This window comes from Cylas formicarius, unplaced genomic scaffold (genome assembly GCF_029955315.1).
Source record: "Cylas formicarius isolate icCylForm1 unplaced genomic scaffold, icCylForm1.1 PGA_scaffold_6__28_contigs__length_40554024, whole genome shotgun sequence".
Classification (NCBI taxonomy): domain Eukaryota; kingdom Metazoa; phylum Arthropoda; class Insecta; order Coleoptera; family Brentidae; genus Cylas; species Cylas formicarius.
In genome coordinates, this window is record NW_026844347.1 from 24983220 (window position 1) to 24996206 (window position 12987).

At 33.2% G+C, this 12987-nt stretch overlaps 2 protein-coding genes across 6 annotated transcripts in view; both read left to right on the forward strand.

Annotated features, from left to right (window-relative positions):
• Positions 1-12987, forward strand: part of LOC132704172 (TOX high mobility group box family member 4-like) — a 428384-nt gene that overhangs the window by 323757 nt on the left and 91640 nt on the right. The window lies entirely within an intron of this gene.
• On the forward strand, positions 2392-5734 carry LOC132704151 (NADH dehydrogenase [ubiquinone] iron-sulfur protein 3, mitochondrial-like). The gene is made up of 2 exons (XM_060673971.1): positions 2392-3006; positions 5602-5734. The coding sequence occupies exons 1-2, from the start codon at positions 2396-2398 to the stop codon at positions 5732-5734; spliced, it is 744 nt and encodes a 247-aa protein (XP_060529954.1). The 5' UTR covers positions 2392-2395.

Consider the following 12987-nt stretch of genomic DNA (forward strand, 5'->3'; position numbering starts at 1 on the left):
TTGGACAATGAATTTCTTGCAAATCTAAATCCACTGGAAACTTTATACTCCTAAAAACCATGAGGAAAGTGATATTTTTCATAAAAACTTAAATACTAGGGCACAAAAATTTAATTGATTTATGATTTTATTTAATCGAAATAGCGCCATCTACAATCTTCATGCGAAAATCTTAAGATTTTCAGCTATGAAATCGGCAGTTTTACTATTAATTATGATGGGACACACTGTATTACTGAATCGAATGCTTTCGTCTGCATCTGCTTTCATATTAGCTTATCGCACTTTATAAAAAATCGATAGAGGCTTTGGTGCTTTTTCCATTTTAAAAGCCTTTGTGTCTGCATTTCAACAGAAGTTAAAAGAAAGGGGGGGCAAAAGCGGAATAAAAAAGGGGGGGTGGGGATGGAGCGGGCCGTGGGAGGCGATCTCACATAAAAGGGATGTGAGCGAACCTATTAGCAATAAATCACTTCACATAATTGGATTTCGGCACTGCTACGAAAATTTTATGCCGTCAGATAATATTACCCTTTCCACTTTTATCAACGACGTAACGGCCAAAGTTGGAAGGAGATAAAGATATAATTTGGCGAAATGAAATTTGAAAAGTTTTTTAATAGAGTTAAAAACGGACTTTTATTCTTCGAGATGGTAAAATTCGAAATAATGGCGACGAAGACGAAAAGCTATTTGGTTGGGTAGAAAGTTACTTTTGTTTTGAAATTCCTTACTTAAGTTTCAAAATTGTTAGTTTTTGAGTTAAATATTTATGATAAGCGTGGAAAAAATAAAAGTACCTTTCGTCCCACTGCATAGAATTGCGGCATATTAATTACTGCGATATAGATATAACTTCCTATCCAAATACGTGCTATTAAACAAACGAAATATTTAATTATTATTGTTTTAATACAACGCAAAACAGGTGGTGCGCAATTTTCATCCGACATGGGGTAGGTATACAAATATATGAAAAATTTAATTTTCTTTCATTAATAACGCTTATTATGATATTAAATATGTATTCCAAACGAGATTGAAAATTTTATTAGTTGTATAAATAACGGCGAATGGCAAGTGCATAACGTAATCACGCCGGTATGAAGTTATTTATCAATATTCATTTATTTGCTTTAATTGTTTTACGGTGTATATGTATACAACATATATAAATAACAATATTGGATAATTAATTTAAAAGAAGATTGATGGGTATTAATAATTTCGTTTATTTCTGTTGCGCTACATTTATATATTTATAAAACAAATGATTGGCTCATCTACACAGTTTTCGTTATTTCAGCTAAAGTTGATGCTCCATCAATAAGTATACTTTTTGCTGATATGAAAGTTACTTTATTGTAAACATCATCCAGCAATTATTTATTCTAACCGAAACTATTGACTAATAAATTCCAGCATCGGTTCATTAAATTCCATTAACAGCTGATTGCTGAAACAGCGCCATCTTAATTTAATTGCATTTTCAACTAACACCATAATTAACAGTAGAAAGTTGAGCTACTTTTAATAATTAAATTTTGGTTGATTTGGTAGTAAACCGATGGATAAATACGTTTTCATTGCTTCGAAAAAAATAAATTCAGTTGCTAATTGTTTTTTTTTTCAACTGGCCATTAATTTTTACAACTGGTTATAATGTTAAAATTTGTATTACTGTTTAATTCAGAAATCAGACGAATCGTTCCTAAAATCGGTAAAAGTGATTGAAGCCAATATGTTTCTTTACCATTATGGTGCTTTATAAGTTTAAATACAAATTATTACTCCGAAATGGTAATAACCCCATGATCAACAACCCATCAACATCAAAATGCAGTGTTAAAATTTTCAAACATGTTAAAATTTAATATGAATTTTTAAAAAAGGTCTGTAAAATACCTAATTACACACCGATGTAGTGTGTGGGAAGCGTTCCCACGGATCCGAGCCACTTCGGACATTTCCGGGATTTTACCGCACTGGTTTGGAAGCAATCGGATGAATTCGGAGATATTTCCACCGTCTTGAATTTTGACAGTGAATGTATTCGTGTTGTTTTGCGAAAATGTACTCAAAAACTAACCGTCGTAGAAAAACTATAGTATGCATCACGTTCGGTAAACTTTTAATTTTTTTAATTTTATTTATTTTATTAAACACTCGCTCCGCTCGTCTCAAACTCGTGAGTCAAATGCAGTTTACCGGACTTGCATAATACTACTAATACTATATATACTATAATACTATTTAAAGAAATTAAGTCATATTTGAAGTAATTTTTTTGTGTTTCTAATGTTAGTACTGTCTTCTGTGGATTTATTATTTATTGGCAGCACGCTCATGACAGTGCCACGTTATTGTCATACTTAACAATTAGCGTGACATTGTAATGATGCTTTCCCCAGTTGCAAAATTGAAGCAGCTTCCCATTATAAGAACGTTTGTGAAATCTACTCAGTACTTTCAGCAAAGCAGATTCACGTGCCAACGAGCATCATGCCCTGAAAATCCATCAGCTGGAGTTTCAGAAGAGGACCAACTTAAAGATTTCGGATCATACGTTGCGGAATGTTTACCCAAATACGTGGAGTTGATTCAAATGAACCACTGCAAAGAATTGGAAGTGATGGTGGTACCTGATGGTTTGATACCGGTACTTGAGTTTCTCAAGAATCATCAAAGCAGCCAAATGCAGTGTCTCATGGATATCTGTGCGATCGACGTGCCTTCCAGGCCTAACCGATTCGAAGTTATCTACAACTTGCTCTCGCTTAGATTCAACTCGAGGGTGCGTCTTAAAACGTACACGGATGAACTTACGCCAGTCGAATCTGCAACCTCCGTCTACAAGTCGGCAGAGTGGCTTGAACGGGAGGTCTGGGACCTACACGGAGTGTTTTTCGCGAACCACCCGGATTTACGTAGAATTATGACCGATTACGGCTTCGAAGGGCATCCTTTGCGTAAAGACTTTCCCGTAAGCGGATACGTGGCAGCTAGGTTAGTATTCAACTAAAGCGACATACTGGAAGCGCGTTTCGCATGATCAGCAGATGATATGAACTGAAGTAAACTGACCCTTGGACGGTATAATTTGCGATGTAGTTTCGATGACACTATCCTTGCCAAATTTCTGTCTTTAATTACATGCAATTAAGAAAAGAATCCAATATATTAAAATGTGATAATATGCTCTTTAAATCGAACATATATTGAACCTATCCTCGTATACGTATTTTAGATCGCAATTATATTTAATATCCTATCTATCTTTAAAATTGTCCAGTAGCTTTTTTTGAAGCTCTTGTCTGATTTTTATGCTATTTGGTAGCCCATATTGATAAAACTTTTCTAATAAATTGGAGGAATTATTACTGGAGGGTACTAGTCTTCAGCTAGGATCACAAAAAAAAAGCCGAGGATAAAACTGCCTTACGATATGAGAGGACTAGAAAAGATGTTTGAAACATGGTCCATAAAGTATCATATAAAACCGAAATTAGTTCAAAAATTGTTTCTTTATCACGTATCCCGACTAATGTATTTCGAAAAGCATTCACAGCGGATTATTAAATCCAGGATAATTAAACTCTTAACAGGTTAGTAGGCGCATTGAAGACCTTTTAGTCAGTCAAGCATGGCGGACAGGTATTGAACCGAGACCGAGGAATCCATCCCTCACACCTCTGTAAGGGTTACTCCACATGTTTTATCACTCTTTTCAATATTTCAATCTCTTTTAAAAACCCAGGTAGTAAATCATTTTTCGAAGCTATTTATTATGTTAGAACAGACAGTCTGGTTTCCGTTACGCAAAAGCAACTGTAGAAGTTGGTAGTGAGCTTGTGTCGGAAATAGAAATAGTTATGAGATACAACTAAATTGTTGGCTCTCTTACTTGACCTTCAAAATGTATTTGACTGCGTAAATCCAAATATATTGTTACATAAACTAAAACACTGCAATTTTTCTGTTCTAGGCATTAATTTAATAGCTGTAATTTTATTCAATCGCAGCGACATAACACTAAATACTAAGGGTCTTGATTAATGTTCGCGGACGAACACAGCTGGAATACATAAGGATTAGGTCATTTTATCTTTAAATTAAATATTGAATTATAGTAGCTGTAGTGGACTAGCGGGTAGTATTTACTTATAGAAAAAATAATTCTGTCAATCCAACTTCAATAAAATACTTTGGCTTTCCTTTTGATCCACGTTTATCATATTTAATATATTTTTAGTTAGATCAATGAAAGGACTCGTACGTGATTCTGCGCTAATGGTAGCTTATCACTCCATGTTCTTTTCCAAATGTTCCTATGGTTGGGGCCATTCTGCTCCTACGTATTATCGGACGGAGGTGGCTTTTACTTGATGAAAATCCATTTAACACAAATGAAATTAGATCAAAAATGTTCAGATTTTTACAGTTTTTAAGGTTTTAAACACATTTATAAAACAATAAAATACATAGGAGGACCTAGCAAGAAAATTTCGAAATATCTATCTAAAAACTGAAAACGCCATAGGACACTAAATAACAATAAAACTAAATTACGAAAAACTCAAAAATCTAGAGTCTTCAAGTTGAAATGTGGATGATCCTGTCCCACAATTTATATCAGACAAACAGGTAGAACATTTTAGAAACGGATTAACGAACATATAACGGCATATAAAAATAAAAGTTCGGATTCTAACTATGCCATTCATTTAAATTCAGAAATGCACAACTTTGAGGACAATTTTGATATTTTACATAATTATTCAAAAAGCAAAAAACTAAATTTGCTGAAAGCTATGGAGATTAACAAAAGGAGATATTCGAATTTATTACTTGATGACCAATTGGATTTAAATCCGTCTCCGTTGTTGAATTTATATTTAATGAAAAATTCTATTACTACCTGTTTTTGTATATAAGCGTCGTATATATTTTGTATTTGATAAATGCACGGTGTTGCCGAAACAGCTGTCATAAAGTATTAAAAACTGTGATAATCTGAACATTTTTTATTCTAATTTAATTTGTATCCTGCGTATTACTTTTTTACACAGATGAGATTTGTGAAAGTATTTTTACAAATAGAATAAGCCGATGATACCTATAAAACCATACTTTATGTTATACATCTATTTCTTTTTGTAGTTCCGTAAAGAAAAGCATTTGATCGACGATTATAATTCGCGTAGTAAACATGGTGACATGAGCTTTTATTAGAATTATAACCTATTGTGGACTTCTCTTGTTTAACAAAGTGTCAATTAAATTAAAAGCTCTAGATTTGAATATAGTTATAGTCAACATAAAGAAATTTCAATTGGAAAAAGCATTTTTGAAAATTTAAGATTCAGAAGTATAAATTTTATGTAACTAGGAAAGGGGGGTAGGGGGTTGTGCCAATGTACAAACAATTTGTTTTGATACATGTATACATCTATAAAATATGCATAAAATTTGAATGTTTTTGTCCATGATTAGAGTAAGTGTGACCTAGAGGCTTTTGTTCATATCGTCTGCTGACAATGCTAAGTTGGTAAGCAGAAGAGCTGGCCAAAATTATCTGCAGTTTTCAAAGAAATATTTTAGATATGACGACGAAAAGAAACGGGTGGTTGTGGAACCCGTGGAGTTTAGCCAAGAGTTTCGCCGATTCGATTTGAGTTCACCGTGGGAAGAGTTCGGTAGCTTTAGGAGAGATTCTTCGAGCAAACATGAGTAATCTTTGATTGCTATTAATAATAAAATATTGTCAAACGCGCGCGTTTTCGTGACAGCCGATCGACGTCGAAAATTCATGTTCGGATGTAAATCGGTTGTTTCATAGTTTGACAAAATTATCGGACCCATTAAGGACGAATTAGTCGCGTTACCCTGACAGATGTCGACGTGGAATCGTTGCCAACCCCGACGCGATGTAAATTGTTTAATAATTTATAATCAGCGTTTTAACTCGGTCCGTCGTTAATAACGGCGTCTGCGATACGCTCGGAGCAATATTTATTGCTAAATTATTTACCGCCGATTGGGGGGTTATTATTGCGAATTATCGGATGATGTCCGTATTATAGGCGAAATTAATTACAGGCTCGCATTTAAATTTGGCCGCTTTGACGGCGAAAGTGATTCGGAGTTATGTGTTAATAATATTATGATTTATATGCTCTTCTCCAGGTTTATACAATGCGTCTCATTAAATTGTGCAATTAGGTGTCAGAATATTGAAATAAATTACATCGATGCACTACATAGATAAACTATTAAGTAACATATTAATTGGTTAGTCATGCGAATCATTCACTTGCCTAAAATGCCGTATCCAACAGGAACGAATATAATAAGGAGTAAACATGATGAATGCCGAACTGATAAACGTCAAAATACCATCAATATTTTAAATATCAACCAAAACAATCACAATCACTTCCAACCCACGTTTAAAGTTACTGAAACCTTGCTCACGCCTGATCAGTGCAATGGGTAGTTTAGACTAGGGAGTAGAAAAAGAGAATTATGATGCATTGCAAATTAATTCAATCTTGTCCATTTTATGGTTCCTTTTAACAAAATAATATCTGAAGTTGAATCGTTCTACGACCTTGTGTAATATCTCTTTCGATGTTCCCGTCTTCACTAATGTAGTTTTCTAGGTATGGTCTGTTCATAGATAGTGACCAATTGCTTTTGAATGGGATTATCCAAGGGTAGTCATTAACATACAATGCAACAAGATTATTACCTAAAGTTTCGGAATTTAAATTCAGGTAAAATTGTGGTCCGTAATAGAAAATAAATTTATACCTACCTGTGTTTAATATTCTTTGGTTTGGCATACTACTTAGTTTAAGTTTATTAGTAATCATTCGTATTTCGTGTGTAATACAGCGTGTGTTGAATCGTGTGCGAATTATGCAAAATATGTGCTAGTCTAATGTATCTCAGGAGATGCTCCCGCCCAAATGTAGAAAACACTATTCTATTGAAACTAAGGAAGTTATAAACAATGTTTATTTGATTCTCATTGAATGTGGTGCCAGCAAGCAAGCATTTTTAGAAGAAACGTTCACATTGACGAAACTTCCAACATCAACTGTATGGAAAATTGTGAATAATCCCATTTCAGCGAGGAAAAAAAGAAGTGATGCTGACATTTTCTCGAGTGTAGATGAAAGCTATAATACGGCGTAAAATTTACCACTTATACGAAGAACAAAGCGTGCCTACATTAGATATCTTAATTAGGAGGCTGGAAAAAGATGAAACCGTTGTTAAATGTGGCAGAACTACCTTATGGAAGTGTGTGTATTCTCAAAACATGGGTTTTAGATTTTAAAAAAATTACAAAAGGCAAGCTTTAATGGAATCTTTTAGAAATCGGAAATGACGACTGGAATATCTAGAAAAAAATACTATTTACAGAGAACAAAGGGCAATTATTTACTTGGATCAAACCTGGTTCGACACTTATGATACCCCGGAAAAGGGTTGGGTTGATTGATAAGTGTAAAACAAACGCGCCATCAAAAAGAGGTAATGCTGGCTCTAAAGATGGTTGGATTCCAAATGGACTTGTTCTGCCTGCGAAAAATATTAAAGATTCTTCTCTGGATTACCATGAAGACACCACCGCTGATTTATTTGAAAGTTGGGTTAAAAACAAACTAGTTCCAAACGTTCCTCCGAATAGCGTCCTTGTAATGGACAATGCAAGTTATCACAGTAGACAGCTGACTAAAACCCTCTTCCTCATGTGACACAAAAGCAACAATCCAAAACTGCATGTATAATAACGACATTTATTTTCACGAAGATTATACCAAAAAGCAATTAATTGAGGTTCTACAAAGCTTGAACCTACAAAAGGAATACGTCTGTGATAATTATGCAAAAAATCTAGGGGATACAATTAAAGACCTTACCACTGTATATTTAATCCCATTGAACATGTTTGGCACCAAATAAAATCTGCCATTCGTCGTAACAATGTTGTTCCCCGTGTTAACTCCAATGTCCTTAAACTTATAGAAACCGAAGTTTTTAACATACCTCCACAAAGTTGGGCAAATTCTGTTAAACATATAGAAAAGCAGAACAATCATATATCCATATTGCAAATAATATAGAACAAATAATAATTACAACAGGCGATGATAGCGATAGTGATACTGATATATTATGTGAATAATTTTAATTAATTTCACTAGGTAATCAAAATAATTTAAAATTTTATTTTAGATTTAAACATAAATGCATACATAAATAAATAAATATTGTTTAGTATCTTACCTAACAAAACCCCAAATAATTAAAATCTAAGCAAAGTACTATTCTGTTCGGCCATATTTCATTCTTATAGATTGCCCGGGTCTTTCCTTAATTCGTGTCAGTTAGAGACTTTCTTATATCTATGAACAGACTTTACTTATTCTCTCTGCAGCCTTTAATTGTACTTCTTCCGAGTTGTATGTTTGAAAGGTGTCCTCCGACGACTAGATGTGCAGGCATTTTTCCCATATTGGTATTCCCATCTCATTCGGATATATATTTTTAAGAGGGCGGAGGAAACACATGTTTCACAGTGCTCTCACATATGTCTTGTTTATTTCAGAATCATGTAAAATTTTGAACAATTTGCTTATTGGCCCGCTATCATATGCTTTTTGCTTTTTCCACAAGCTGTTGAATTACTAAAGTATTATCCAAGCAGGATCGACCGGCTCGGAATCCGTTCGGGTCTCATCTGTTCTACCTGTCAAGACTCTGCCATACCGTCTTCCTATAGAGCTAGTTACGCCGATGCCCCTATAATTGCCACATGTTTTTCTTGTGAATCGAACTGATATATGCCATTCGCCAATCCTTTTCTATTCAACAACTGAACTCCATTTTGTGGTCAAGAAATATCACAAGGACAACGAAAACCAATATTTACAAAGCTAGTTTGGAACCCATCACCAAATATGGATTATAAAATTAGCAGATAACATCTAGAACGACTCAAAACCTGAAGAAATGGAATTTGTGAGACGAGCATCCACAGTATCCTGATTGGAACATATCTGAAAGAGGATATTTTAAAGAGAACAGAACGCAGACAGCTGATATGATATGGCCATATAAACAGAATTGACAGATACAGGTCGCCCCAGAAGACTCTTAGAATATTCACCGATAAATAGGAGGTAAAGAGGGAGACTCCGCAAATCTCGGACAGAAGGAATTCAAGATGCCATGAGAAATAGAGAAATGAACGAAAAGGATTGCCACAATAGAGAAATATGGAGACTGAATTGCGGGAAACGACTAAGGTTGTAGGACGGCCGCCTTATATATCTGAAGTAGATGGTGATTCTTCACTGTTCACTGTATAGTGAGATGTATTAATGCTAACTGTCCAAGATTTTTTCTCTAGTTTTATCTTAGCGCTCTCATTTGGTTTTTGAATAATACTCGCCACCTCAGTACGCCAATATATTGAGACTAGCTTGAGATTAGCTTGACATATTATGTTTATGCCCTTTAAAGGAAAAGTAGGTTTGCACTGCTATCTGCAAACTTCTAGCGAATTGTTAAAGTAGCAATAGCAGTGGCAGGGTAATTTCAATTCAATTCAATTCAATTCAATTGTCTGTAAAAGCAAGTGTTCTAAGTAGTTATGTCACGAAATACTTTTTGTTATTGTATTGTTATTGTTAGTGCTTTTTTTGCATTGTTAAAAAAAAATTAATACCTAGATATTTTCACTGATTTAGGGTAAGTTTTTGTGTGGGTAATGTATTACGGAAAATATAATCTGGAAGTATGTATATTGCGATAAGTATAAATAAACTCAAACAATGTTATTAAAACTGATGTTTACGTTAATGTTCGCCATTATTTGGTGGACGCCATTGTGATAATTGCTTTGGTATTAATAAAATAAAACGACATTGTTGCGGAGTTAATTCATGTATGAAATACAAAGAGCACGAACGATCTGCTCTTCTTCAAGTCTAAAATAATTGTGAAATTAATAATATAAACTTTTTTTAAAAGTTAATTTTACATTTTTTGGAATAAAGGGAAACTGTATATATAATACATAGAAAAATGCTAAAACAGCAATTTTTTTATGTAGTCGTAAAGTAAATATTAAATCTAATGCCTAAAATTCGGCTCTGTTAATGTTCTGTTCTAAACGTTGAATCATTGAATAGTAATGGATTTAATTAATTTTGGCCTTTTGCTCTAGATATTATATATACAACTTTTATATATACAACTATATAATATTTAGGAAATGCGGACGAAATATTGCGAAGTAGGGCGAAATAGTGGAAAATATTAAGAAAATACTAATAAATATGTTGATAATTGCTTTATGCGAATTTTAATTATGTAGAAAAGTTATATCGTTTATTATACTAAGGTAACTTTTCTACTTTGGTACTGTAATTCCTTTCTCCGTGTCTAAGTGGACAATTGATGGAAAACTTTCACGGATTCTGGGATATATCTTATAGTAGTTGGTACATAAAAAAGCACCCCCGTGTGCAGATAAAACCGTTATGAAACGAACTTGGATTGACATTTCGTCGTACGTTCGTTCGAAAAGTGAAAGCTGAACCAGTTGGTTTATTGTGCATGTTCAAATAGAAAGCCATTGATATATGTTATACGATTTTAAAATAATCTAACCGATTTTATCGACCGAGTTTGTTGGTACATATTGTATGGGCGCGCGATTGTTTTGCTTTTTTGTTTTTGTGTTCCGCTGATTTACGATTATGCTGGTTTAATTTTAATTTAATAACAAGTCTGGCTTTCACTGTCTGATAAAGATCTTGTTATCTACATAATAGAGACGAACCGTGAACCAGGTTGACAGATTGTTGCACAGACCGTTTTGCGAATTTTAGTTTGCTGACACGAAAGATTAGGTACCGGGTTCCCAGACGGTTTCCCAATCCGTGACTTATAGCGCTATATGTAAATAGCTCTTGTCATTTATTACATTTATTTATTTATTTATTCAAATTGTAAATTAATTCACTGGCAACTTAATTTAATTAATATTTCACATTTTTACCGCTTTGCGATTTTAGTTATCACACAATAATGCGTTTTACCACGAACCGAAACGCGCGTCGAGTACGTAAAATTGAGTTTCGGTTTGTGGTAAAACGCGTCATTGTGTGTTAGTACAGTGCCGAAGGTTCCAGTCAAGAGTTCGATTTTAGTTATGCCTGTGTTATCCAGATCCGGATTTTTTTTTGATCTTTTTTTTTGTTTTAAGAATTTGAACCCTCATCGATCTTATACCTAATAATGAGAACTGCTTTCAATTAATTACTGATTAATATGAATATGAATTAGAAATTAATAAATAATAATAATAATTTAATAATAAAATAAATAACTCAAAATAAACGTAGTTTAATTAATAAGTAATTGTTCATCTAAAAGTTAAGAGCGATGTATATTTGAAACTTTTTTTATCACCGTCAAGTCTTTTCTTGTTTTGCATCACCTCAATATTTGTATAGATACTATTAAAAAAAAAATTGCTACAGATTTAATTAACAATATTTTAATAATTTTCACGTAAAAATATATAAAAAATAACAATATATTTTTTAAACTTCTGGATTCCTCCTGCGTCGGATTTTTTTTAAGTTTCAGTCTAGCTCTGAAGAAGCCAACAGGATGATTGGCTAGTTCGACTCAACAAAAACCGACGCAGTAGGAATTCAGAAGTTTTATAAAAAGTATTACAGTAGCCTGTGGAAGTTTCTTTGAAAAATTAACAACAATATCTAAAAACACGTGCCTTGACAAGTGTAGATAAAAAAAATCAAATTGAAATCTTATCCTAAAATCTGATTATAAATGTAAAGAATGTTGACGTTTTTTATATTAATGTGCGGTAAATGTTATTTTGGTGAAGAAAATAATATATTTATTGAAGGGTGCGAAAAATGAATAGGCTCAAGTTTAGGCTTACTTTATCTGAAACAAACGTATAAACCCATATTTGCCTGCTGTGTGCGCAATATAATTATATCCGGGAAATTATTTAGAGATATGTAAATAGCGTCTGGAAACTTTGTCAAGCCAGCGACCGGTGCCTGTGGTAATAAAACCGGGTGGGCTGATTTGTTCCCATGTTCTTTTGGTTAGAAGAAGAGCAAACCGCACATTAATATTCATTATACTTTTAATTACGTCGACTTTGTGTGCCAGTTTAATCCATTTATTTATATTTATGTCTCCATGAATTTTAATTATATGCCCCTTTTCCTCTTATATTTTATTTGCTTGAATTTCTGGAAACCTTTTATTGCACTGATGTAAACTTATATGGGGTGATAATAATGTGTACAAGGTGAACTTTTAAAAGGAGACTCCCTTTTCTAAAATATATAGACGAAAACTGAAGTCTTGACCTCCATATTCATATAACACATATTGTTAAAAACCACACATGCATTAGTTATCCGCGATAATAGCTTGTAGGAGTTTTTGGAAAACGTGTAGTTTTAAAAAATTGTTTTTGGTGAAAAATAGAAAATTTTATGCCTCTATGAAAACATACTTCCAAAACACCTTTTTGTGGAAAATTTAAAATTAAGTTAGTGGTTTTAATTTATAGCGTTTAAAAGTAACATATTATATCAACAGAAAATTCTTTTTTTTTTCTGTTCTATATTGAATATTGATAGTAAGTGTTATCAAATTTTTGGAATAGAAATTTTAAACACTCTGAGATTTTTTTTTAATTAACATTTTCGAGAAACGGCTGACATTTTCAATGCTTGCGCTTCAAAATAGAATCTAATTCAGAAAAGGAACTCCCAAAATAATTTCTCATCCCATAGATATATCTTCTAGAATTTCTCGAACTCATCATCTGTAAATTTTGTTTGTTTTAAATTTAACGTTTTTATTTTCGCGTCCTACCAAACATATTTCGGTTGAAGTTAGCAGACCTACATC